Source organism: Nilaparvata lugens, chromosome 10 (assembly GCF_014356525.2).
Source record: "Nilaparvata lugens isolate BPH chromosome 10, ASM1435652v1, whole genome shotgun sequence".
In the NCBI taxonomy this organism is placed as follows: Eukaryota; Metazoa; Arthropoda; class Insecta; order Hemiptera; family Delphacidae; genus Nilaparvata; species Nilaparvata lugens.
The window spans coordinates 10,780,528-10,805,902 of NC_052513.1; the positions used below are offsets into that span (position 1 = coordinate 10,780,528).

At 35.1% G+C, this 25,375-nt stretch overlaps 1 protein-coding gene across 1 annotated transcript in view; it reads right to left on the reverse strand.

The window, feature by feature from the left end:
* The window catches only part of LOC111055059 (nuclear hormone receptor E75), a 103,094-nt gene that overhangs the window by 30,609 nt on the left and 47,110 nt on the right, over positions 1-25,375 (reverse strand). Inside the window, exon 2 of the mRNA XM_039436271.1 lies at positions 11,761-11,849. Within this exon, the coding sequence (XP_039292205.1) occupies positions 11,761-11,849 (89 nt within the window). The remainder of the gene's footprint in view (positions 1-11,760; positions 11,850-25,375) is intronic.

A 25,375-nucleotide genomic window follows, 5' to 3' on the forward strand; every position in this document is an offset into this window, starting at 1 on the left:
ATTTCTCTTTTTTAAATAAAAAGGATTTCTCACTTAATTTCAAATATTTCTCTTTTTTACTTTTTTTTAAATATTTTATTCCAGTCTCAATCAATTGAAGTTAGTTAAAGACAGAAATAAAACAATAAATCACGGAAATTCATCAGTAAAATAATGCTAATAATAATGCTTCAAAGTATGAATGGAATTGCTAATTAATTGAAAATTGTTCTATAAGGAAGAGTAGTATTCTTCAAAATAACTTTTCAATGATTAATGATTTTTCTTATCTTCATTTTCATTTACGATAATATCAAAGACCATCCTGTTGAATTCCCAAGAAACTCTGATTTCTCTTTTTTAAATAAAAAGGATTTCTCACATTATTTTCAAATATTTATCTTTTTACTTTTTTTTAAATATTTTATTCCAGTCTCAATCAATTGAAGTTAGTTAAAGACAGAAATAGAACAATAAATCACGGAAATTCATCAGTAAAATAATGCTAATAATAATGCTTCAAAGTATGAATGGAATTGCTAATTAATTGAAAATTTTTCTATAAGAAAGAGTAGTATTCTTCAAAATCACTTTTCAATAATTGATGATTTTCTCATTTCCATTTTCATTTACGATAATATCAAAGACCATCCTGTTGATTTTGCAAGAAACTCTGATTTCCAGATCTCTTGGGGCTGATAACAGTTCTGCAGCATTAATTACGATTGTTCCGTGTAGTTTTAATTATGTTTAGTCCGGTTTATAGGTTGGTTGCGACCAATATACGCAGATATTATTGAACCACAGTTCACGGAAACGAATATTTGGTGACGAATCGTATTATCAAAGCAAAGCGGAGCGTGCTGCAAACGGTTGATGACTGGTGGATTCACTGTGGACTGTCAGCATTGTTTGAACGGGAAGCAATTGATAGTGTTGAAAAGGAATGCTGACAGTTTGACTGTAGCGTCAAAGTAGGACTACTTCCTTCCTGAGTCAGTCACTCACCCAGCGCCGGGCGCCGTAATTGGGTTAAATAACAAACAGCTTTCTGAAGAGAGTTGTTGATTCATAACCTCAACCACTCCAACTCCAACTCACAACTATGTGATAGTAGTGGTAGAGATGATGTTGATGATGACGTAAGGGCCAATGAACTCGACTTCCCAGAATACGAGAGAGGCCCAAATAATGCTCTTCACGTTTTTCGTTATCCGGTGTTTTCATCCTCTCTGATTTATTCCTTGGTCTTTATCTTCGTTAGTAATGCACCTTCTAAATGCCTTTCTAGTGAGAGGTCCTTATCCCAGGAAACTGGGGAGGTATGGCTATGACTAATACTGGGGGACTATTACCGACCATTTTGGTAATAGGATTCTAATTTTGGTCTCCACATTTTCAAGAACATAAGGAAGTGAGAAAAATGGAAAAGGAAGGTTACCCATGATGGATATAGAAGAGAGATTCACAAGAAAATGAGTAGAAGGAAAATATGAAAAATATAAATAAATAGAGAGGTTAGTAGAGTGGATATGAATCATGTTTTGATTAAATAGAGAGGATTTACGAAGTTTTTAATCAAATTAAACGTTATGAATTTGATCTCCAGTTATAATAATCTATTTGATTGACTTCTCTTATTTAACATTATTAATTTGAAGTTTCAACTCCAGAAAAAATGTATTTGAAACACCTCATGCATATATTGAAAATAGATTTCCATTTTCCAATTCATGTCTCCAAACGCTCAACTTAAATAATTATTAGCAAGTTTGAAGGGATCACTTTAATCTATTCACCAACCAAAAAACTAACAAATCTCTAATACTTAATCTCACTATACAGTATCAACGAAATTGAAAATTTTGGCATCAAAAGAAAAATCTAATTAATGATGTATTATTGCTTGGAAAATTAATATTCTTCGATGAATGATTTTTCATCACTAATTTTTACATTGAGTTTCAACAGTTATCCTATTCATACTGTTGTCAGTCGAACAAACACAGCAAAGATTGAAGTGGCTTGAAAATAATTTACATCAATTCTGTTGCCATTAATAATTTTCATTCACAGTGAGCAATTCACTAAATGACACAATTTGGGCAGCGTGCAGCGGAGGCGGAGGCGACAACGATTACCAACATAGAACTGTAAATTTTCACACCGCTACAACACAGTGACAACAATTTTTCGCCAACAAATAATAAGAGATAACAAGATGGCGCAGTCATCGTGCGAGACCAGACAACATTGTTTAGTAAACAGCAATTTGCGGCCCGAGTCAACGAACTTCGAATTATTAAATTATTTGCTTATCACGAGCAAGGAGGGAGTGATGAACTGATAGAAAAAAGTGCAAACCAAATAAAAGAAGACACTAATACTATTGTGTCTACATAACTGTATGTTGTTAGTCAGGCAGCGGTAGAGGAAAAAACATACAAATCAAAAGCTATTGTCTAATCGATGAAAGAATGGCATACCGTTAGTAGGTATTTACATTGTGTGTGTGTGGGTGTGTGCTAGTGTGCGTGTGTGGAGGATGAGACAACAAAAATAAACGTACAATTTTACATAATGAATTGTATTTCTGGTAAGTTCCCTCCCACCATTTCATCAGGAAACCCCACTCAATCAGCAACTATGTAAAAATACGTTGAAACTGGTGTGTGTGTCATGGACCTAACTACCGACCTGCGCACGCGCATGTAGTCACGTGTATGCCCATATGTATGTAATGCATGCAGTATTCATGCTTGCATGCATCCATATATACGACGTAGTCACCTGGGTGAGCGCTGTACTGTTTCTAGTAGGCCTAAGCCAAGAAAGCCAGAGGTCATTGAACCCCAGTGCACCAACCTGGTGTTCTATGACGTATTCTGTTTATGGGAATTCTCTTGTAAACAACGTGGAACAAAGAGCTGTATAATTTCAAAATCTTTTCAGGAATGTGTTTTGTCTTTTGTTAAAAAGATTATAAATTTCAGGAATCTTTATTCTTCATTCATCAAATTTGAATAGCTGATAAGAAGATTGACAGGCAATACACTCTGTTCAAAAACATGATATTTATTTAAAATATAACCTAAAAAATGAGAAACACATTAAATGGAATGAATAAAATAAAAACAAGGGAGCAATGAACCGAAACTACGCCTTTTGAAAAACGTGATCCCAGTTCTGACGTCCAGCGACCATTTAATAGCCTTTTAAAAACATGCTCCACAAAGAAGGTGCTAGATATAAAACGCATAACGCCATTACAAGATCAACAAACATAATGGCAAAACTACTCCTCTAATTTGTAGTTGAACCCAGTTACTTATCTCCAAATCTCACAGTTATTTCGGGATGTACTATTTCCATTATGGACCGTTAGAGTAGATTTCATTTACCCACTTTAGTCACAAATTGCTATAATTTACTGGAACACTGATTAGAATTCGTCCACAACGACAAGCTTACATCGATAAGGAAGTCTTCAAGATCCTTCAAGATTATATAAAAAATAATGGAAAGTTACTAGAATCAGGATGCAAACATTGGAAATATTTTTGAAAATATTGATAGATGAGAATGAAACACAATTGAATAAATAACTTGCTCAACAGAACACAATATTCGAAGGAAAGATTTACAAAACTGTATGATATTCCAAAACCTATTCTAGATCTAAAAAATATATGAATAAAACAGAGAAAACGGAAAATAGGATTACAATCACCAACAATATAGGAAGACTTCAAATATCACACCTGGAACTAGGTTGTAAACCTTAGAGAGATTAGTGACTGTAACTGTTGTGATTGTAATAACTAGCATTTACAACTGACACCCGTTATAATCCCTCTATTACTCATGAACAGAAAAACCTCACATTTAGCCGCTCATAGAAACTATACAATGATTTTTTAAAAGCTCGAACTTTATCACAGTCATCCTGATTCGACAAGGGATAGAAAAAATAAGAGGTATTCCGTGGTGGACACACAACATACATGTATATATATGAAAGAGTAGGTACCATATCTCATCTTCAGGAACCTCTCAGAGATACTAGCAGATGGCATATTAATGTCAGAAATATTGAAGCTGTCAAAATCTCAATCAATTAATGAATGCCGTGTGGTTATCATCTACATTGGGTAATTAGTCGCGCATTATTTTGTAGACTCACTTTGGATGTCAGGAGATTTCAAGAGGAAATATGCATACTCACTTGAATTAGTTACTTTTAATTACATGCTTCCATGTTTCCTGTACTAAAATTGAAACTTATGATAGTCCTGATTGAGGTACTAGTTGAGAAGGTTACAAGTTGAAATCATTAACGGTAAAATAGTAGCCTATATTCAAAAATTATATATTCGACGCCTCTATGTCATCATCAACTATGTCACCTATTACACTGGTAACCGCAATTTTTCAGGATAATATCACTTTACAAAACATCCGACAGTTTGACACACAATAACATCGAATAGCATAGGTGGCTACAGCGTAATTTTGCTGCCTATTATTCCTTGCAATGCGGAAGAAACGGCATGATTATAACGTAGCACTAGATAATATATAGGCTATAACTAGTGGAGCATGTATATACACATACATGATGGTACATGAAGAGGCTGAGATGGTTTATCCAGACAATAAGCCCCGTTACTAATCAGAAGAAGCTACTAGATAAGTTGACTGACACCCTGGAACCCCCCCCCCCCCCACCAAATAACCTCTCAGGGGGTCTTGCTATTATTTTATATCAGACCAGCCGTATATTGACGGCGAATCTTTTGTTGTTTATATCGCCAGTGGAGTCATGATCATCGCGAGCATTATCTCCACCGTATTCTTCGTTTCTGATCTCAACGGCAGTTTCTAATAAAGGAGAATCATCTATTAACAAGGTCGAGGTCAAACTGTTCTCTTGTGGAAAGAGGGCATAATGTGGAGGCATAGAGAACAACGTATTGGAAGATGAAGGAAACATAATCCGAAAAGGGGAAAATGTGGAGGACACAACCACGGACTAAAGAGAAGGAGCGAACGATGCAGCTGGTTGTGATTAATGTAACAAATTAAAATGAAAACGTTGAAAATTGAGGTGAATAATAAGTGGATGATGTGTCACAGAAGAAGGAAAAGTACAAGGCAAGAATTCTCATTAGTTGTCACGATAATGAAATATGAATCCAAAGAAGTTTCCAGTTATAAAATCTGTCCAGTTTCCATTAAATATATTAATATTGTACCTCGTTTTGGAGTTTCTTATTATGATTAAAAAATGAATTCAGATTTAATGGAAACTGGACAGATTTTATAACTGGAAACTTCTTTGGATTCATATTTCATTATCGTGACAACTAATGAGAATTCCTGCCTTTTACTTTTCCTTCTTCTGTGACACATCATCCACTTATTATTCACCTCAATTTTCAACGTTTTCATTTAAATTTGTTACATTAATCACAACCAGCTGCATCGTTCGCTCCTTCTCAATAGTCCGTGGTTGTGTCCTCCACATTTTCCCCTTTTCGGATTATGTTTTCCTTCATCTTCCAATACGTTGTTCTCTATGCCTCCACATTGTGCCCTCTTTCCACAAGAGGACAGTTTGACCTCGACCTTGTTATAAGATAATTCATTTTTTAATCATAATAAGAAACTCCAAAACGAGGTACAATATTAATATATAGAAATTTGATGCTTCAGTATAACTTGAGACTTGTGAACAGAATGGAAATAATGAATGTTCTAACCAAAGTGTTATGAGCTTCAAATGACGAAGTATAAGAAAAAGGAATCAATAAAAAATAAAATACTGAGAAATTGATTTGTGGGATCAACATGTAATTTCGAATTTTAGCCCAGGTTCCCAGGAGCAGAAAAAGGAGGAAATGAGATCATGGGAGTAATATTGGAATACGATGAGTCGAATAGGAAAAAACGTACTGTAATAGTAATTGGTATGACGCATGGGGAGCTGGAGAGAGACCAGTTAGCCCCTTCAGAAAAGCGAGATGCTACCCGCCATACAGAGCTATGACGTCAGCGGGAGGCGGGAAAGGCCGTAGCTCCTGACCTGAAAATGAGTCAATCACCCTGCTCCGTCAGTCTATCAACCCTGGCCACCCGACTAAGTACTCTAACCTAAAAATCCGCTCTCTTACTCAATAACTTAGTCATTCTCGTTATCTTACAGCTCAGCTCTTTCCCACTTCATAGACCTCATTTTCCAAATCCATTAATCCCATACTACAAATATCTAACCCCTTGGGTGTGGTTAATCATAAGAGATTGATTGCTCTAAACTCTTGTTAAGAGCTTGTGAAACCAACGATGAATCTCGTACTATATTGAGAGGCAGGGACTCACAACTTAGCAAGACTCCACTAAACTTCAGAATTTTAGCATTTTGATCATTAGTTTCTAGTTTTAGTTTTTAAACTCCAGTTTTGGCCAACTTCGATCATGTTTATATTTTACTTTCTTGCTTTTGCAAGAATGGAGATGTTCTGTGAGGGAATAGTGTGAAAATATTTGTCTTTTCGGTCTCAAAATTTTATAGTTTTTTCAAAGTTTGGAATTTTCTATTAATTGTGATTGATTTAATTTAATTTAGAAGTATTTTTTAATTTAAAAATGATTTTTGTGTGTTTTGAATTGTAAATTGAGTGTGTAATTGATGAATGTTAAGTGACACATAACTACATTTGGACTGTTGTATAAATTAGAATTGGAACCGTTTTAGGCTTATAAGCCTGTGGTACTTTTCTGTAAGTGTGTAATTCTGAATGAGTAAATAAATAAAATACGAATATATGGTTTTCATAATAAGCATTGGAATACCATGATATTATGGAAACAAGATCAGTAGAGAAATTAAAAATTTAAACTCACATCGAAACAAAATTGAGAATTAATGTAAATTGAAAAACCTATCAACATTGAAGAAAAATATATATTGTTTTTTATTATTATTTAATAACTTACATCGAAATTATTGTGTTAGACATAGTAGGTGCTATGCCTGTTTCATCTTCCATTACGTATTCTCGTCATCAAATGAATAATAATTATACAATTTTTTTATACAATAAATAAATAAATAAATAACTGTTCAAATTACAAAAGACAGTGAAAAACTGGTATATTAAAAGAATCAATTGTCCTAATTTTGTGATTTATCCATACATTCTTACTATTCCCATTTTCAGTCAACGTTTCTAAAACTACTGTTAATCAGGTCACCCCATGTAATTCTCTAGGTGATTTATTTTTATGTGACACATGATAAATAATATAGAAATCGTATGGAAAAATACCCATTCATTTTGCTAATTGTGACAATGTACAAATTATCAATCAATATATCAATGAATAATAGGGAGAAAGCGAGTAGGAAATTGAAGGGAGGAATCACGAGAAAGGGGGAGAGAGAGTTATGAAACAAGCATGTGAGCGAGTGAGAAAGTGATGGTAGAGAGGCTCGAACAACGAACTAGCCAAGTAGGGTCAATGCCCAGCTTCGGCATTTAGTTCACAATTCTCCCGCCAGATGGCTCGCGGCGTCAATGACATCAGGTGCCCCTGATTTTCTCGGCTTATCACAATAATCAACGACACTTTCAACAGAAATAGCTGTTTTCCAGAGAATTCTATGATTGTAACCTATTTTAGAACATTATAGAAAGGCCTTAGCATTGTTTCTCAGACATGAGACATCAAACTGGAACTGTATATGGTAGATTACAAAAATGAAGTTTTAGTACTTTCGATTGATATTCAACTACAGATCATATAAAAGGCAACTAGAGGTATTTCACGAGCTAATCTAAAAATAATTACATTCCAAAGTAATATTGGAATAGAAGTAAATTTTTGCCGACGTAATTAAGGTTGGTTGATTAAAATAAATTTTAACAGTTATTAATGGGTAACTGATTTATGACGATAATGAATGTATTGCAACAAACAACGGTACTTTTGTGAAGACCTAAAGCAGATAATTAAAAGACACCATGTGAGGTCTACAGCGAGATTTGGATCACCAAGAAGTAGCCTATGTACTACAAAAATATAATTGTGAAAGACGGGGTTTAGCGCCAATAAATCAATAAATGTATAGAAAGGTTGCTCCGTGCTTCAAATCTTTTCATTACCCTGGTGAAATAAACAGCGTAATGAGTAAAATTCACAAAACATAATACCTGATGGAATGAAAAGTTTCATCTATAAATATCCTACTTCATGTTGTAGCTCTCTCTTATAGAATGTGAGAGAGGAGTAATAAATTCATTTGGAACCCCATTTTGAATTTATATGTAGCTCTGTTATTCAATTCAGGCTATTTTTTAGTGATAAAACTCCAAGGAACATTTAAATGCCAACAGAGGAACAATAGTTCACTTATCATCAGAAAAGTTGATGGGTACTAAGAAGACTTCATCATCTAACAAGAAATGAACTTGAAAAGTTTATCATCAATTTAAAGTCACCTCAAGTCTAAAAATAAATAGTGAGAGGTAACAGTTGGGTGAATATATCCTGAAGGTTATCAGACAAGAGCGAAGTGACGGCAAGGTGAATAAACTGTTAATTGGCCTGTGAAAACTCTCTAAAAGATTAGAGAAGCTTGTGAAAGGCGCACTGGCAATATTTGAAGCCTAGGTGGGCCTCCTGGGTTCATCACACTTCAACAGCTCTCACTGCTCTAATCTCAAGTTCAAAGGTAGCCCTGATCTAAGCGAATGACTTGAATTCCTCATAGCCGATTAAATAAAGTTCGCATACAACAAAAAACAAAGAAAAAAGCCCAGCGTTCTAGTAAATGATTACTGTGAACTTGAGATAATGTTTATAAGGCCATAAATGTTCAGTAAAATGATGCGTTCATATTTATTTTATAGGCTACATTATATAAGTAAAATCTGAGATTGCAGATGCTGATCTTACTTGAGTGTCAAGTCGAACTCAGTGGAAAATTTCAAGAGAATGGAAGTTTCAGAAGTGGAGTAATTTTCAAAATATTGTTGAAAGTATCAAGCACATTGAGAAATTGATTAGTGAATCACTTCATTCAACAACGAAAAATGACTGATGAGAATTGTTAGCAGAAGTTTTGCTCCTATAATTATCCGGGTCCATTTCGAACAATTACTTTGACCTTGCTGGCTGGATACAGCGAAAATCGAAACAATAAATAATAATAGTGCGCAAATCATGACAAACAACGCCCTAAAAAAACGCAAGTACAAAGTGAAAAATAACCAAGAGGAGGAATTATTATTGCAAGTGAGACCGGTTTTGGAAGCGAAGCACGGGCATAGAACACGTCAGTAATAAATAAACAGAAAAAGGCGGGCTCAATAATTTAGCAAAAACGATTTGCGAAAAAAGAAAAAGTCATAACTAGCCCGTGATGAGGTTGGAGTTGGCTTGAAAAAAGATAAAGAATTGAATAGCGGAGGAGAGTGAGAAAGATGAACATCACTCTTGAGATAAGTTCGATGAGTGTGAGTAGGAAAAAGAAGTAAATAAGTGGGTGAGAGAGTGGAGAAAAATAAAGTAAGAAATAAATTTTGGAGGTTAAACTGTTTTTGTGTCTTTGTGTGGTGATCTAACATAGTTGAGAGAAGTAGGAGAGAACGAATGGCAGAGTGCGAGAGAGTGAGTGAGAGGGTGGAGAGAAACGGGTTGTTGGCCCAGCACTTGAACGACCTTGAAGTAGGGGCAGTGGCCCCACGGCTAACCTTGAACCCTTCACTGAGTTCGGAGCTAGTGCTCTAACAAAGAAGCACAACTTGACTACTCACATGAAAATAAACTCACATCTGCGTCGTCGCCTCTATTCAGCCAAGGCTGGTGTGTCAGCGTCATCTTTAAATACCTACTAAAAGTCATTACTCGTCTCAAAATGTAGGTTTTGATATCGAATTAATGGAATGTAACTACGCAACAACCAACAACACAAATTTTATTTCTTGAGAATAATGATAATGAGAATCAAATGTGGAACAGAGAAGCAATGAAATCAACCACACAAAATGCGTACTACATTTTTCAATCAAAACGAAATGAAAATATTATTATCCACTATAAATTGTATTGAAATGAATTGAGAGCATAGTAGGCCTATGTAAATGATTATTGATGAAGCGACATTGAATTTGATTTGAAAATTATTTGGAATAATGAAATAAAAACACACATATATTTGGAACTAGACCCATTATGGAATATTGTTACAGTTGAGAAGTAAATTAGTAAATGTAGAATGATACAGTTCATTTCAATCACTGAAGGTGGAAATAATATGATTTTTTTATGAATAGGGTAACGAAAAAAGGTATATTCTGTCAAAATCGGGTTTAGTGGAACTTCTTAGTCCTCTAATTTCATCGATATCGAAAAACAATTTCAAAGGTTCAAAAATAAATTGAAATTTGAAAAAACCAATTGAGTTGTCTTGTTTTTAGTTAAGACACATAAACGCTGAAGTCAAGAGGAGAAACGGCGGCAATCTGGTTATCTATAAATATTTTTCAACTACCGATGACGAGAGAAAGAGCCGAAGAAATTATGACAGAAAGAAAACAGGTTATGCAAGGTTAGCCTAACTATTATGATTCGCTTGGAGTGATTCCATAGCTGGAGAAAAAGATGAATAAGAAGAAGAGGAGCCGGTCCACTGGAGCTGGAACTAAACGTGAGACGCCTGCTGGAGAAAGAAGAAAGTCCTTTCTCCGGCTGGACGAGAGGGGATCTGACGGAGAGGGGGGACTTTCTCCAGTGACGCTGCCGTGAAAGAAAGTAAAGTGAAAGAAGCAGCCAGCAACTCGCTTCTCCTGACGTCACGCCGCTTACCATGACCTGACATAACTGCCCAACGTAACGCCGCCAACTACTACATCACCAATAACATACACCTAAACGATCATCTAACACTTGTTATCGTTATCACAGCATTCATGAATTGAAAAGAGGATGACAAGTTTTGTTCAGATAGAGAGGACGATGAACATAGATTATTAATTGAAGATACGATATTTTGATATGAACCAAAAATACGGTTTACTTCGTGAGAAGCTTCTATATATAGTACTTCTTCATAGCTAATTCATTAACAAGTTATGTTAGAATTGAGAATAGATCAATATGAACATTATCAAGGATAATTAGGCTAATAATAAGATTAATCGAACATCAAAATGTATTAAACATTATTAAGAGAATCTATTATAAGGGCGAGATTCCTGGAGGAATTTACCATAGAAATCTATATAAAATTATTCTCCACACATTTATATCCTACTGAAGAGTTATATGCATTTTCAAATCTACGGTAGCCTACACAATCTTCATACTTATAACTTTCACACATTTATATTCCACTGAAGAGTTATATGCATTTTCAAATCTACGGTAGCCTACACAATCTTCATACTTATAACTTTCACACATTTATATTCCACTGAAGAGTTATATGCATTTTCAAATCTACGATACACAATCTTCATACCAACTTATAACTGATTATACTATTTATAATTTTTTTACTGAATCAGAGGAGCTATGTAGCTTTCTCCTTTACTCTTCTATCGCATTTAATAAAGACTACTTACAGTAAAGTTTTTAATGGTACACACATTCTAATATTGTGAACAATTCAATGGTTGATTTATTGACATGCAAGACTAAAGAGCTGAGAAGCAGCTGAATTTTACTTTTCCCAAAACAAATGCTGAAATGATTTGTAGAAAATGAAAGATTTCTTACCTTGCATCCTTCACAGGAATGAACACCGTAATGGAATCCAGACGCCTTGTCTCCACATACTCGACATAATACTGTTGTCCCATCAAATTCTGCAAAAAAGATAAAATTATCATTAGATTCATATCAAGTGATGTTCAACTATCAATCACCATACAATGTTAGCATGTCTTAATCAACACTATACTTGATTCAATGAGATGAAGATTAAGTGGATTGAACTAACCATGAAGTCCCATGACCATGTTCCTCAGTATGAATGAATGTTATTAGTGGGAGGGGTTTGAGGTGCTTTCGAACTTCCAAAGATGCTCGCTTGATATGCGCGGAAGTATAAACGATATCAAGTTACCATGGCAACCAAAGGGTTAGGGGTTAATGTCCTGTCAACTGAATTCATAGCTCCGCCCTTCTCCACAGCGCATGTAACTGACCTAGGTTAACATCATTGAACTTTCAAGTACTGTACTGTACTAGTAAAGCAAGAACTCCCATCTGTTGGTGCTTAGTTTTCATGATTGTCAATATTTACTTGTTGTAAAATCGAGCAATTCCCTAACATAATTGATTTCTCATTCGGGTAACAATGGGAGATAATACCAGAGTGCAATGACCTCTGCTATTTAATATGGAAAAGTCACGACCGCATATCAATAACTGTTCGATACGAGAATCAAATTGCTATCAATTGGGTTGAACATGAGAAATTTAATTGATTATATTCTAGTTTCATTCAAAAGAAACTGATATAACAATGGAATTGTGAGGATTTGAGAGTATCTATTAAATACAAAAAACACACGAGTTCTATTAGAAATTAGACATCACTTTGCCAAAAATTAAAGCCTAAACTTGTGATACTGGAGGCTTTTTGTACTTTACATTTTATAATGAAGTTTAATTGTTGATCTTGGAGACTTGTAATAAAATCACTGAGAGAACTGGGATTTAAATGTAATAGCTTTTCTCAGCAATAATGAGTCTGTGAAATTAATTTAACTCTTATTCATCAATTTACAAATCACTGGTTTACCCACTGGTGAAATAAATGTCGGACAAATCCAATACGATTCATATTTTCAAAACTTTTCTACAAAATATTACGATATTCCTATGAGAAAATAGATAAGGAGGTAAGATCATAGTCGATATATCTGATAGATGATAAATATTCGAGCAGGGGAGCTTGTTAAGTTGGGGAATTAATAAATACCAACACATTTTCTAAAAGGAATTTCAAAACCCAATTATGATAAAAATTATAGTTTGTTTATAATAATTGTTCTCTTATTAGCAATCTATCAAGACTCATGAAAAGGGATGTATGAGAAGCTCAGAGAGTTCATGGAGTCAAGGTCAGGTTTATCAACACGGTTCTACTGTCAATCAAAATACAATCAAATATAATATTTAAATGAAATAAGATTATCATTATTTGCTGACATAATGCAGGAGACTTTTGAACGTTTTTTTAATAGATATCAATGAGTTTGCAAAATCACATGCATGACATGTTCTCAATGTGTAAGCAAAAGATTTCTCGGTATATTCCCCAATTCATTATTCCCAAAAACCTATTTTATAAAATAGCCACTTGATATCCAGACAAAAAAGTTGTTATTTGGTTAGAGTTAAAGTTATTGATTGTTGTCAGTGAATCTAGATTGAATTCAGATTTAAGGAGTACCCAGAACTTGAGAATGAACAATAAATTTCAGCAAATTGGGGCTGTTGACAACCCAATAAAGATTACACATGTCCAAACATAATGCCAGTACTCAATATCAATAATAATTATTGTCTTGCGGTCTTGGAGCTTCAATGCCACTGACAGTCCTGTACAAGAACATTGTAGTCTTGATATGGTCTTGAAAATTCAAGGCTGTTGACAGCCCTATGAGAACTTACAATTCCCCAAACACAACATAAACATCAACAAATATAACCTGCTATCAACAAAAACATCACTGGAGAAGGTATCCAACAATTTTGGCACAGAAACATGTATGCACAGAACACTATCACCAACACACACCTATTTTGAGATCGGGCTCCCTGGGCGACATGTCGGCGTCGCAGATAATGTGACAGTCGTCCTCCTCGACGTGATACTGGTATCCCAGCGGACTGGTCTGAGGGATCATGGTGAGAGTGAGGGTGGCCTCTGGAACGGGCCAGGACGAAGCACTACACTTTTGGCAAGCAGATACAACGAGAGGTGATCTAATGTAACCGGGCGCGGCTGAGTCTTCCAACAGAGTGAAACTGAAAGTCCACCGAGCGTGGAGGCTGACATCAAGTTCAATGATACGATAAGGTTTCACGGGCACCTGTACTAACAACGCTGAGCAGAACAGAGCCCGGTGGGGGCAGCGCAACGCAACTACTGTTGAATGGTGGGGGAACAGCGCCAAGCGCCAAGCCAGGCCGCAGGCCGCGGGGAAGAACGCTTTTTTCGTTTCGAATCGAGAAGGTCACATCGCCGGCCGACCAATCCCAAACGACCAGCTCGCGCTGCCATTGGCTCGGCTCGCGCATGCGCCCTGCTCGCTGCAAGGAGGTTCAATGCCCTTGAACGATATACCCAGACTAGGCGGGCGGTCAAGGACAAACGTCTACACTCTCGCCTACCTGTTACACGCACGCACACCAACCTTCCAACCACCCACCACCCTGCCGAAAATAGTCAAAATTCTTTTCGCCGCTGCCGACGACGACTACAACAAAACACTCTTCTTCTCTCTTCCCAATCACCCATCTCACTCCAGCAACGTACAGCCTCCCAAACACTCTGCCAGTAAAAGTTATTTTCACGTTTCTCTTCTCGATTGTTATTTTCCATTTCATCAATTTATGATTCGTTCTCGGCGTGGGTCTATGATAAACATCAACTCGCCAAAGTTATTAATCAGATTGATTCGTCACTAACATAATCATATTCTTGACGCCAATAAAGTGAATTCGTCAATGAAGTGATTTATCAAAGTAAATGGACTTTGGTTGAACTGGAGGATTTTACTGAAATATATGAAAAGTTGAAATAATGTTGTTAATTTAATATGGAAGTTTCTTTCTAAGTAGGAAAAAGTAATTCAGTTGGGATATTGGAGAATGATTTTCCAAGAAAAGTTATTAATCCCACATATTTTCAAACAAATTCCAAACTCAAGAAAAAACTCATTCAGTATCATTCATCTGTAAAAACCGCGAGTGGAGTCAATAATAAATAACCATCAAAGAAGTATTGACCTCTTGAAAAAAGTCACTGACACTTTATGAGCGCATTGATGCTTTCTATTGTGTAGGAGGAAAATGTTTCCATTTGTTCTTATCATAGACACTATAATTCCCAAATTGCTTCAAATTTGCCAGTTCTTTCTAAATATTTCAAAAGTTTTCATACAAAGGAAGTTGACACAGATATTGTTGTGTTGTTTATCAGAGCAGCTTGTACGAGTGCAACAAAATGCAACTCAATTTCCTGCTGTGATTGCTGTATTTCAAATGAATGCATTTTGCTTATGAGTAGAATTTTTGGAAATTAATTCTATTCTCATTCGATCACGGAAGAAAAACGGGAGTTTATCAGTGATCAATTGGAAGAATTCAGAATTTGCAACACTGAAAATGCAGTGGAATTCTAACTGGAGAAAATCTCATAAATTTTCAGTAATGTTGATTCCACATATCAAAATAATACCTGGAATTCAAACGGGAACAAATTAATAGTGGATACTTTGATATTTTCATTATTTCATTCCATTTGAATATCAAAATGTAATAAATATTCTCTTATTATAGATCAACTTCCATCACACTGTAAATTTTCACATTAATTTTATCAATCCTCCATCAATATTATCCTTCGCTTTTCGGAGTTCCCCTTTTTTTATTTCCCTCAACTGAAAAGTTCATCGCATGAATTGAATATTATCACAGTAGATTTTTAGTTAGCGGAAAGTTGAGACATCACGAGATGAATAATGTCGAAAAAACAAGTGAAAGTGATAAATCATATCTTTTTGGAAAAGCTCCACGAATTCCTGTTTTTTACTCTGTTTTTTACTGTACAAAAAATTATCTTTTTCCTCCCAACAAACTTTCACGTCTTGCAATAAAAATTGTTCAATTCAATAAAAAAAAACATATCAGCTAAATAAAATTGTAACGGGAGAGAAAATAAATAAAAATTTATCGTCGTTTCAAGCGGGCTGTGACAATATTATCGTGTGGAAATATGATGAAAGACATTTGAATAATTTGTTCTACTTGTAATAAAATGAAGTTGAAAAGAAATATCTTTGTTTACCGATTATGACCTTGCGGCGGCAATCTATCTATTCAGTTATTTTCAAGTAAAAGCCTTCAACAATAGAGAGTTCGTTGGCTTCTTATGACCTTACTTTAGTTTTCTTATCAGAAATATTAACATACTTCTTTCAAAAGTTCGAAGTACGATTATAGAAGTGGCACTATTGTGCAAGCGCGTTGAAGTGTGGCGATTATGAATGTGTGAAAAATAGAATTTCATGAAGAACATAATTATATTTATAATATTTTCCTTATGAAAGCAAAGGAAGAATTAAGAGAGAGGACGATTTTAGGCTTGAAAATGTGTGACATTTTTTTGAAAACTTGTGGGAAACCTCCCAGAGTAACAGAGAATTCCTTCATTTATCCAATAAGTTTTATTAGATTATATATGAAGGAGAACAAAATATGAGAAAGATAACAAGTAGGGAACATTGAAGAATATACAGTGTAGATCTCTGTATACAACAACGAGAAGCTCAAAAATAATGAAAATTCAATAAAGTTATTCTTGATCAGACAAGTACACATGAAATCACTTTGTCAAATGTCAACCAATATTTGGCTTGAAAGCTGTTAAGAGTGTTTTATCAGAATAAGCTTTCAAGTGATTATTGCCATTTTAATGGATCGCGCTGTTCTAGCCTTGTTTTAGTCAAGGTCTTTCAAAAATCGATTTGAATACAAAGGAAACGTTTTCACACCAATAAGTTCACTGAACTGAAAGCAACACTCCGAATCATGTTCACAAAGTGTACTAACAGAATTATTGCAAAAACGAAATCACTTATGAATAATGCTTCTTTATTCGGTATGTAAAACTCCAAAATATTATGACATTATAACGGGTTGAGTTCCTGTAAGGGTTTCTATGTCAGTGAATCCTACCTGGATTCTAATGGGGTATTCATGTGTTTTCCTACAGTTACGTTGAAAAGTGGCCATTGCTGCACTGATTACAGAACGCAAAGAATCACTTTTCCGCTCTAGTGCGGGAAAAATTTTTCTGCACTCCAGATTTGCAACATGGCAACGCAAAATACTTAGTAGGTTATATGGAGCAACAGTGCAGCAAAATCAAAATGAAGTTGGTAACAGTGACTGCTGTGGCTGCTATAGTGAGCAGAGGTGCAACCAAGCACAACGCGCTAATTATTATTCATTATATATTATAACCAAGGACAACGAGGACTTTAGGATTTTAGGATTAAGGTTTTTATCAATAATAAAATTACACAGAAAAACATTTGATGCATTTCAGGCAATTTTACCCATAATTACCCACTTTTCATATTCAATGGTAACTGTAGGAAAAACTTAATGTGAAATACGTGCGCAAAGTTCCTCTGCTGCACTCAAGAAACCATTCCGCCCTCGCCTACGGCTCGGGCGTAAACGTTTCTTTCGGTGCAGCAAACTGTCACTTTGTGCACTAGTTGCACAAATAACTATTCCATTTTACAAAAGTCTATCCAATTTATCGAAATATACATCATACTCTATTATTTATTGAAATATTGTTTTGTACGACATCAAGTTTCCAATAATTTTTCCTCTGCTATTTCATCATCATTGACTGTTTTTAGGATGTCACAATTTATTAGTGTTGCTGAACTATACAAATTTCACTAGTCAGTGAAGTGATTCCCATTATATTAATTATAATATTTTAATTATTTAGAATAATTAAATAATCATTTATAATGATAATTAATAATAAAATATGAGCTATATATTAGATAATATTCAGACATTTATTTATTATTTTCACAAGAAAGCACTGAATGGGAGAGAAAAACTAAGAATGCTCCTTGTACTATTTCTCTCCCAAATTGAGATAACATTTTAAATAGGGTTATGATTTCACTCATCTAAAATTTAGTTCATTTTACTCGAAAACTAAAAATTTTGAATTTTGACGGTTGAAATCTGGATAAAACAGACAAAAGTTACACTCGAATTACCATTAATTGAAAAATGTTTGCATAATTTAAAAAATCTAGAGCTAGAAAAACAATGGAAATAATGCAATTAATTACTGTAAATAAACTGAATCAAATAAAAACTGGCATTACTATTGTGTTCTCTTATACACCGAACTTCAAAGCAATGCTCATTTTACTAATAAACTCCATTCCCACTCACATGCCGTCATTACTTCTTACAACTCACGTCAGGAGAATTATTTCTTTCCCATCAAATAGAGCTAACATTAATTTTCAAAAAACAGAATTCCTGTGTTGAAAGGACATCGACCCTTGTTTTCCATCTTTCTCACAATAAACCGAATTGTCTCCATGGAGCAAAGATAGAAAATTGTATGTTTTGTTTTGAAACTAACGTTATTTTTCGTGCACCATTGGCATTGCTATCGCTAGAGGTAAAAGAACTGCAAGAACGTGTGATTCGGCATTGGTCACTCACCTTACGCTTTCTATTATTCTCCTCTCAATGCTTCAGTCTAATGATTTCTCGTGTTCATTCCTCTTCTTCTATTTTTCGACTTCTTCCTCATCTAATAACTGATCCGGGAGCATTATTCTATTCATTCACATTGGTTCTCTGCGAACATCTTCTTTATTTTCCTGTTCAATCCTCAATGATGAACATCAGCAACTCAGTTACTGAATTTGTTAAGGATAATTTTATTTGTTCCAATGAGATCAATATTCTGGTTAAGCCGAACATCCTCTTCCTTGAAAAAGTCTTGAAGATTCTCCTAAGGAAGCCTACAGTCTTCAGAAGTAATAATTAATTGATTCATTTTTCGAATCCTATAATATTGAAATAAAAAAAGAGTTTACTTTATAGGCGGGGTCAGAGCTCACAAGTTCCCTCAAACACTCAACGTTGAAACGTATTGAGTGAATAACTATGTTAGGTGAGTCTATTTATGTATATAATAGTATTGTATGCATTGTATTTTCCATGAGGAAAACAGACAGACTCAATCTGTGCATTGAAAGAATAAATTTTAAGAGAGAAGTGAAAACAACTCAAAGCTCACAAAAGAGAATAAATCTCCCGATTTCTCTCGACTTATACAATCTGCCACCCTTTTACAAGGAGTTCTGCAACCTTTTGGCAATACACATGGGCTTCGACTATTTTCTGTGACAGAGTGACATGGCCCTTGTAGTCTGCTGCACAATAACTAGTGCTCTATTATCCCAGTTCGATGAACTTGACTCAAGAAAGGGTCACAGGACGATTGTTGGCTAAGAACAAACAACTCGAACCCCTTTTCGGGAGAGTGTTCGAAGGAAGGCCACGCTCAATAATAGTGATAGTTGACAACACCCTTTCAGTCAAACTCTTTCACGACCATCTTTTGAAAATTTGTTTTTGTTACGGAAAGGTTACACAAAACTATCAGAGCGCGACTCTGTTTTTGGCATCATGCTACGGTTTTTGTAACGATATTCGCAACACATTCGAAAGGCTTTGAATTGGAGAAGAGCTTCAGCTTGATTTATCACAAGCATTTGTTTTCTGGAGTCTCATTTAAGCATTTGAAACAAATGAAATTCTCGGAAAATGTAGCCGTTGAAAGGAGGATTGAGTGCTGAGGAAGTTGAAAATGGGAAAATTGAATATATTTTTCTGGAATTTGTAGATTCCTTGCATACCAAAGAATGTCCAGGATACTTATTTGATAAGTTTGAGTGCAATCACTGTATGTTCAAGTTTCAAGTTTTTATTGGGCCAGTTGAACATAGAAGTTACATATAGCCAAGTCACAATTCACATTAAAGAAACATACAATAAATTGCACAGATACAATACATACAATACACAATAATAAATAAAACAGATCAGCTAAAGCAAATTTACAATTAGATCAGATAATTTAGTCGCCTGTACTTGGGTATCAATAGACAAAAAAAAAGTATTATATTAAATTGACTAGGGTGTTGTGATCAGCAGCAATGAATTCATCTACTGAGTAAAATTGATTCACAATCAACCAGGATCTAAGTACTTGGAGAAAACGTTTATTCGGCAAGGATCTAACTTGAGTTGGTAGCAAGTTATGGAATTTGTAGCCTATCAAAGGGTAGCTCGACTTAGACTTTTCAAGTCTGCATCTTGGTATATGTAGCCTATCACAGGGTAGCTCGACTTAGACTTTTCAAGTCTGCATCTTGGTATATATATACTACTGTTCTAAAAATTACAAGTCTACTCATTATGAATAATCAACTTACGACTACAATTTATTATCAATTAGGCTTTTGTTCTTCAAGAATATTTATGAAGGGAAATAAATAAATTGGAATAGAATCAAATACACTGAAGGCTCCTCATTTAGGAGCAATTTCTTCAAACCTTTCAAAACGTGAGACAGTGCAAATACAGTTCAATTGTAAAATTCCATCATAACAGGAAAGCGGAAAATATAATGATTCAGCTGGGTTCAAAAGTTTCTAATTAACATTATGGTTGTCACCGAGTCCAGGAGAACATTCCTCACTGACCTAGAGAGTTGTCAGGCTACCAAATCAAGGACAAAGGTGATTGCACTCATTAGCCTATGGATTTCTTCCAATTCATTTGAAAATCTTCCCTAAATAGACAAATAGTCGGTTGATGACCGATGCGGTTGTCAACACCACATTCAATTCATCAAAATATTAGGAATAAATAAGTTACTCTAATGACTTTGTTGTTCGGAATTTATTGGAATTGGTTCCAGCCGAGTTTCACAACATAATGCAGGTTTGCATAACACCATATTGAGGAAGGAAAGCGATCTGTCATCAATCATTGTTCATGACAAACTCTCAGCAGTCAACTGAGGTCATAGCAGTTTCATAGACATTTGACAGAAAAAACGTTTTAAATAAGATAATACTGTATTATCATCAAACGCATTAATGTTCATGAGATATAATGAAGCCATGTTCTCTACCTTAACATGATTGGAAAAACTTTCATTCAGTTTTTTGCTCCCTTGGCGTTCTCATTTTATTGTATTTTATCATCATACATTGGAATAGTTATTTTCAATAGGCTAGATGTAAATTTACTTTTAGATGTGATTTGTAAATTGTGAATTTACTTCATTTTTTGTAATATACTATAGTTCTGATGGTACATTATACAATAATAATGTTTTAAAATGACACCAACGGTTTTAGTCGGGTACAAAAATGTATCTTTTGTAGATTATAAATTGATAGATTGATTGACCTAAATTAATTGGAAATATAATCTAGTAAGTACAGAAAGTACAGTAGTACACATTTTCTTATTTCATTAGAATACTGAATGAACATTTTGGTATAGTGTATCAATTCTCATAAAATTGACCAAGAATATCATTTTCCAAGCACAATAATGGGAGATGGCATACACATTCAGAACAATTTTAGACTTTATCACTACATATCTCTTGATATCACTATATTGTTGTCCAGGCTATTGGGAATGAACAACGTCAAACCAGAAATAATAATTATGTTGTTCTACAATACACGTATACTTATTTTTCACGAGTTTTCCCCATTGATTAATTTCCATGTTTTCGACATGTATTCTTTATTTTAGCTTAGTTCTCAATGGAGTACTGTATAAACCATCACCACGATATATTATCTATCCTGCAAACATTAAATAAAACTTGATTTGATTCGATTGTTTTTAATTTCTGTGTTTCTAGAAAATCGTCTTCTAGGTCAGCAGCAAATTTGATATGGCTATGCCTTTCAAACAGAATATAAAAGTGAAAACAAAAACCATTTTCAACAAAGCGATGTGAATACAGCCAGAACGTGACGTTTCCAAAGAAATGCACCATCTATTATAAAAGTTTCAAGACTCAAGTCCAGGCAAAAATCTTTGTCGGCAAAATAAACAATGTGGAGACATACTTTTGTCTCTGCCCTTCCAAAGTACTCAGAAGTTTGACCCATCTATACAAGACCTTGGAAAGGAAAAGTTATATAGGGCTCATATTATAGAGAATGGTCTTGCGTGTCAAAAAGCTACAACACTGCTCAAGGTTGGAGCTGTAAAATAATAAATAATGTCAAACTGAAACAAAGAGAGTTCGACCCTCGTCTGAGGAATGACAGGAGGACAGTGGAGACGATCCAAACATTTGGGACAGTGATAAAGAAATATAGAGAAAGCAAAAGTGCCCGTCTATTGTTTTTGGGTGATGGTGTTCAAATGAGAATGAAGGCGGCTTTTTCAAAGAGAACGACCCTTTGTACAAAATGGGACATGATGGTAGACTTTTTCCAGGGGTATTGGGTCGATAATGTTATGATTTACAACGAGAACAAGGGATGAATGAAGGCCGTATTAAATGTTTTCAATTTCAACGTATTGATTTGATTTCTGAATGCTGGAAATGGTACAAGGCCGAAGAAAACGTGAAGCAAAAATGTGTATTCTTCAATTTTCAGAGGGGTACTAGGTCTCTGGTGCATTGTTATTTCATTTTCCTACAGTTACGTTGAAAAGTGGCCATTGCTGCACTGATTACAGAACGCAAAGAATCACTTTTCCGCTCTAGTGCGGGAAAAATTTTTCTGCACTCCAGATTTGCAACATGGCAACGCAAAATACTTAGTAGGTTATATGGAGCAACAGTGCAGCAAAATCAAAATGAAGTTGGTAACAGTGACTGCTGTGGCTGCTATAGTGAGCAGAGGTGCAACGAAGCACAACGCGCTAATTATTCATTATATTATATTATAACCAAGGAAAGCGACAGCACAGTGCCACCACAGCACACACCACACAGCTGCCCCCCGCCATTCAAAAACTACTACATTATTCAGGCAATTTTACCCATAATTACCCACTTTTCATATTCAATGGTAACTGTAGGAAAAACTTAATGTGAAATACGTGCGCAAAGTTCCTCTGCTGCACTCAAGAAACCATTCCGCCCTCGCCTACGGCTCGGGCTAAACGTTTCTTTCGGTGCAGCAAACTGACACTTTGCGCACTAGTTGCACAAATAACTATTTTACCAACAAAATACCTCGTGTTTGTAAAAGAAGACTTTCTCCCATATTCAGAAAGCTGTCTTTGAATCTGGAGTGATTATATACATTGTCCAATCACATAATAATAATCAGTTAAGAGATAATCTACAATTTGATGTGGAATTTCAAGATTTTCATTTGGGCGAATCCCAAAGACTATATATTTGATTAATTTGCGTATTCTGTAGCTCACTGAAGATGAATAATGAAAATGTGATTGTTCTTGTTATTGTCAATCCTTTATCACGCGTATCTAACTTCCATATCAAACATGAGTGCAGTAACCAGATGGCAGAGAGTTCGGTGATAAAGAAAACTATTGTTATTATGACATCATAGTGAAGAGTAGAAGAATATAGTTAAAGAATATTTGAGAAAGTAGAAAGAATAAGTAAAAAAATTGGATGACAAATTTCTTGGTTCTCTGTAAGGTACTGAATATCTTCTAAAATTTTATTGTATTTCCTTGAGTATCTCTCGACATACTTTTTTGATTTTACCAAAGGCTCCACTCAGAAACATTACCTTAAACTCCCCATCAGAAATTCCTTACAATCAGCATTATTTAGCAACTGATCTCTTCAGACAATGTGAAAATCAGACCAATTAAATCGGAACATCTATAAATTAGTTTGTTGACTTGGAATTCCTTCACAAATTCATTTTATGGGTTCAGCAGAGATAGTTGTAGGGTTCTCACCAATAATTCAAGACGTTTTGCGTCCCTAGTTAGTGTGCAAAGATACGAGCAACAAGTCTCCACCGTGGAGGCGTGGGGAGGTGTGAGACCTGTTTCAAATACATTGCTCATCCATCGTTGGCTGGTTATGATCCAGTGAAAGACCTAATGATGATGCGGTGGGAGGATAAATTTCGTGGGATGCGAGAGAGTGTGTGCGTGAGAGAGAGACAGAGTAAGCCAGCTGCAAACCAGAGGTGGGTGACTGGGAATGACCTCTGTGAGACTGAGATTTGCCAGGGGGGGCCTCGAGGGGGGGTGTTGTAGTGCAAGAGCCTAGGCCGAAAATTGTCCGGTCACTGCCCCCTATTTCCCCCCCCCCCCACCAATCACCATGCAGCATACCATGGACTGCACTGAACTTCTTCTATGGACAAAGTACAGCCAAAGCCAGCAGAATAGCACCGGATACAACCAGTCATCAAGTACAAGTACATACACTTCCGTTGCAAACGTTTGATACACTGGCACTTATGTTGCGATACAGTCAAGCAAATAGTAGAGATTTCACAATTCATATCTCTTCAACTGGTAGTTCCCAAAATTTGTTCACTTTTCAATTTCATTCTCTTCATCTGATGTTACTCATACTACAAGACTCGATAATTTGTTAACTGTTACATTAATATTATTTATTAGTCTAATAAATTTTGGACCTGGAAGCTTCGGTTAATCCAAGTTTCATTGCGGAATGTTCAGTAATGTGGGAATGCCTATTCTATTTCTTCTCATTGTATAATGAATAAGTTGCACTGATAATTCCTCACCCTTTTTCTTGATTTTGCTGAATACGTCCCAATCTTATTTTTGATGTCGGCCATCTAATTGCCGACCGTATATTGAATCTTTGTTTCAAGATTGAATATTTTCGCCACATAGGATTACAATTTGTACGGTACATGGTTAACGATTGATGGAGATCAATGCAATGAATGCTAAATTGACAGACGGAATGGGAATCGAACACACAAAGCGACAGCAGCCTGACCTTGCATCCCTCCAGACCACTACGCTACGCCAATTATTCATTATTAATTTAATCAAATTGGATTATAGGCTTATAGTTTTATTCTCAACTTGTATCATAGAGCTTTCAGTTCAATAAATTTAAATCAAGTTTTATTATAGAATAATTCCTACTTTTGCAAATTGTACGTTTGGAGATATGTTGATTCTTATTGTCTACCATGAATGGTAGACAATAAGAAGTGAAAGGATGTTTCAATTCATGTCCAATGTAGCCTTATTGATCGCAATAAATAGACATAATCAATTGCATTATGGAACTATTGGTAGATTGAAATTATGATAACAGAGTACCGTACTAATGAATAGTTTATTTTTGGAACATAAAAGTATGCCCTGAATTGATAAGTTAATTTGGACTACTATCTATCTAAATTGAGTAGTATCACGGTTTTAGTCGAGCCTATGGTTTCTCCCTCAACCGTAATCATGATTCACATATTTATAAATGAATGAGTAAATGAATAGGTCTACTGTATTATATCATTAATATACTGTAGTTAGTAGATCTAGCAGAACTTCAATTCGTATAATATGGAAT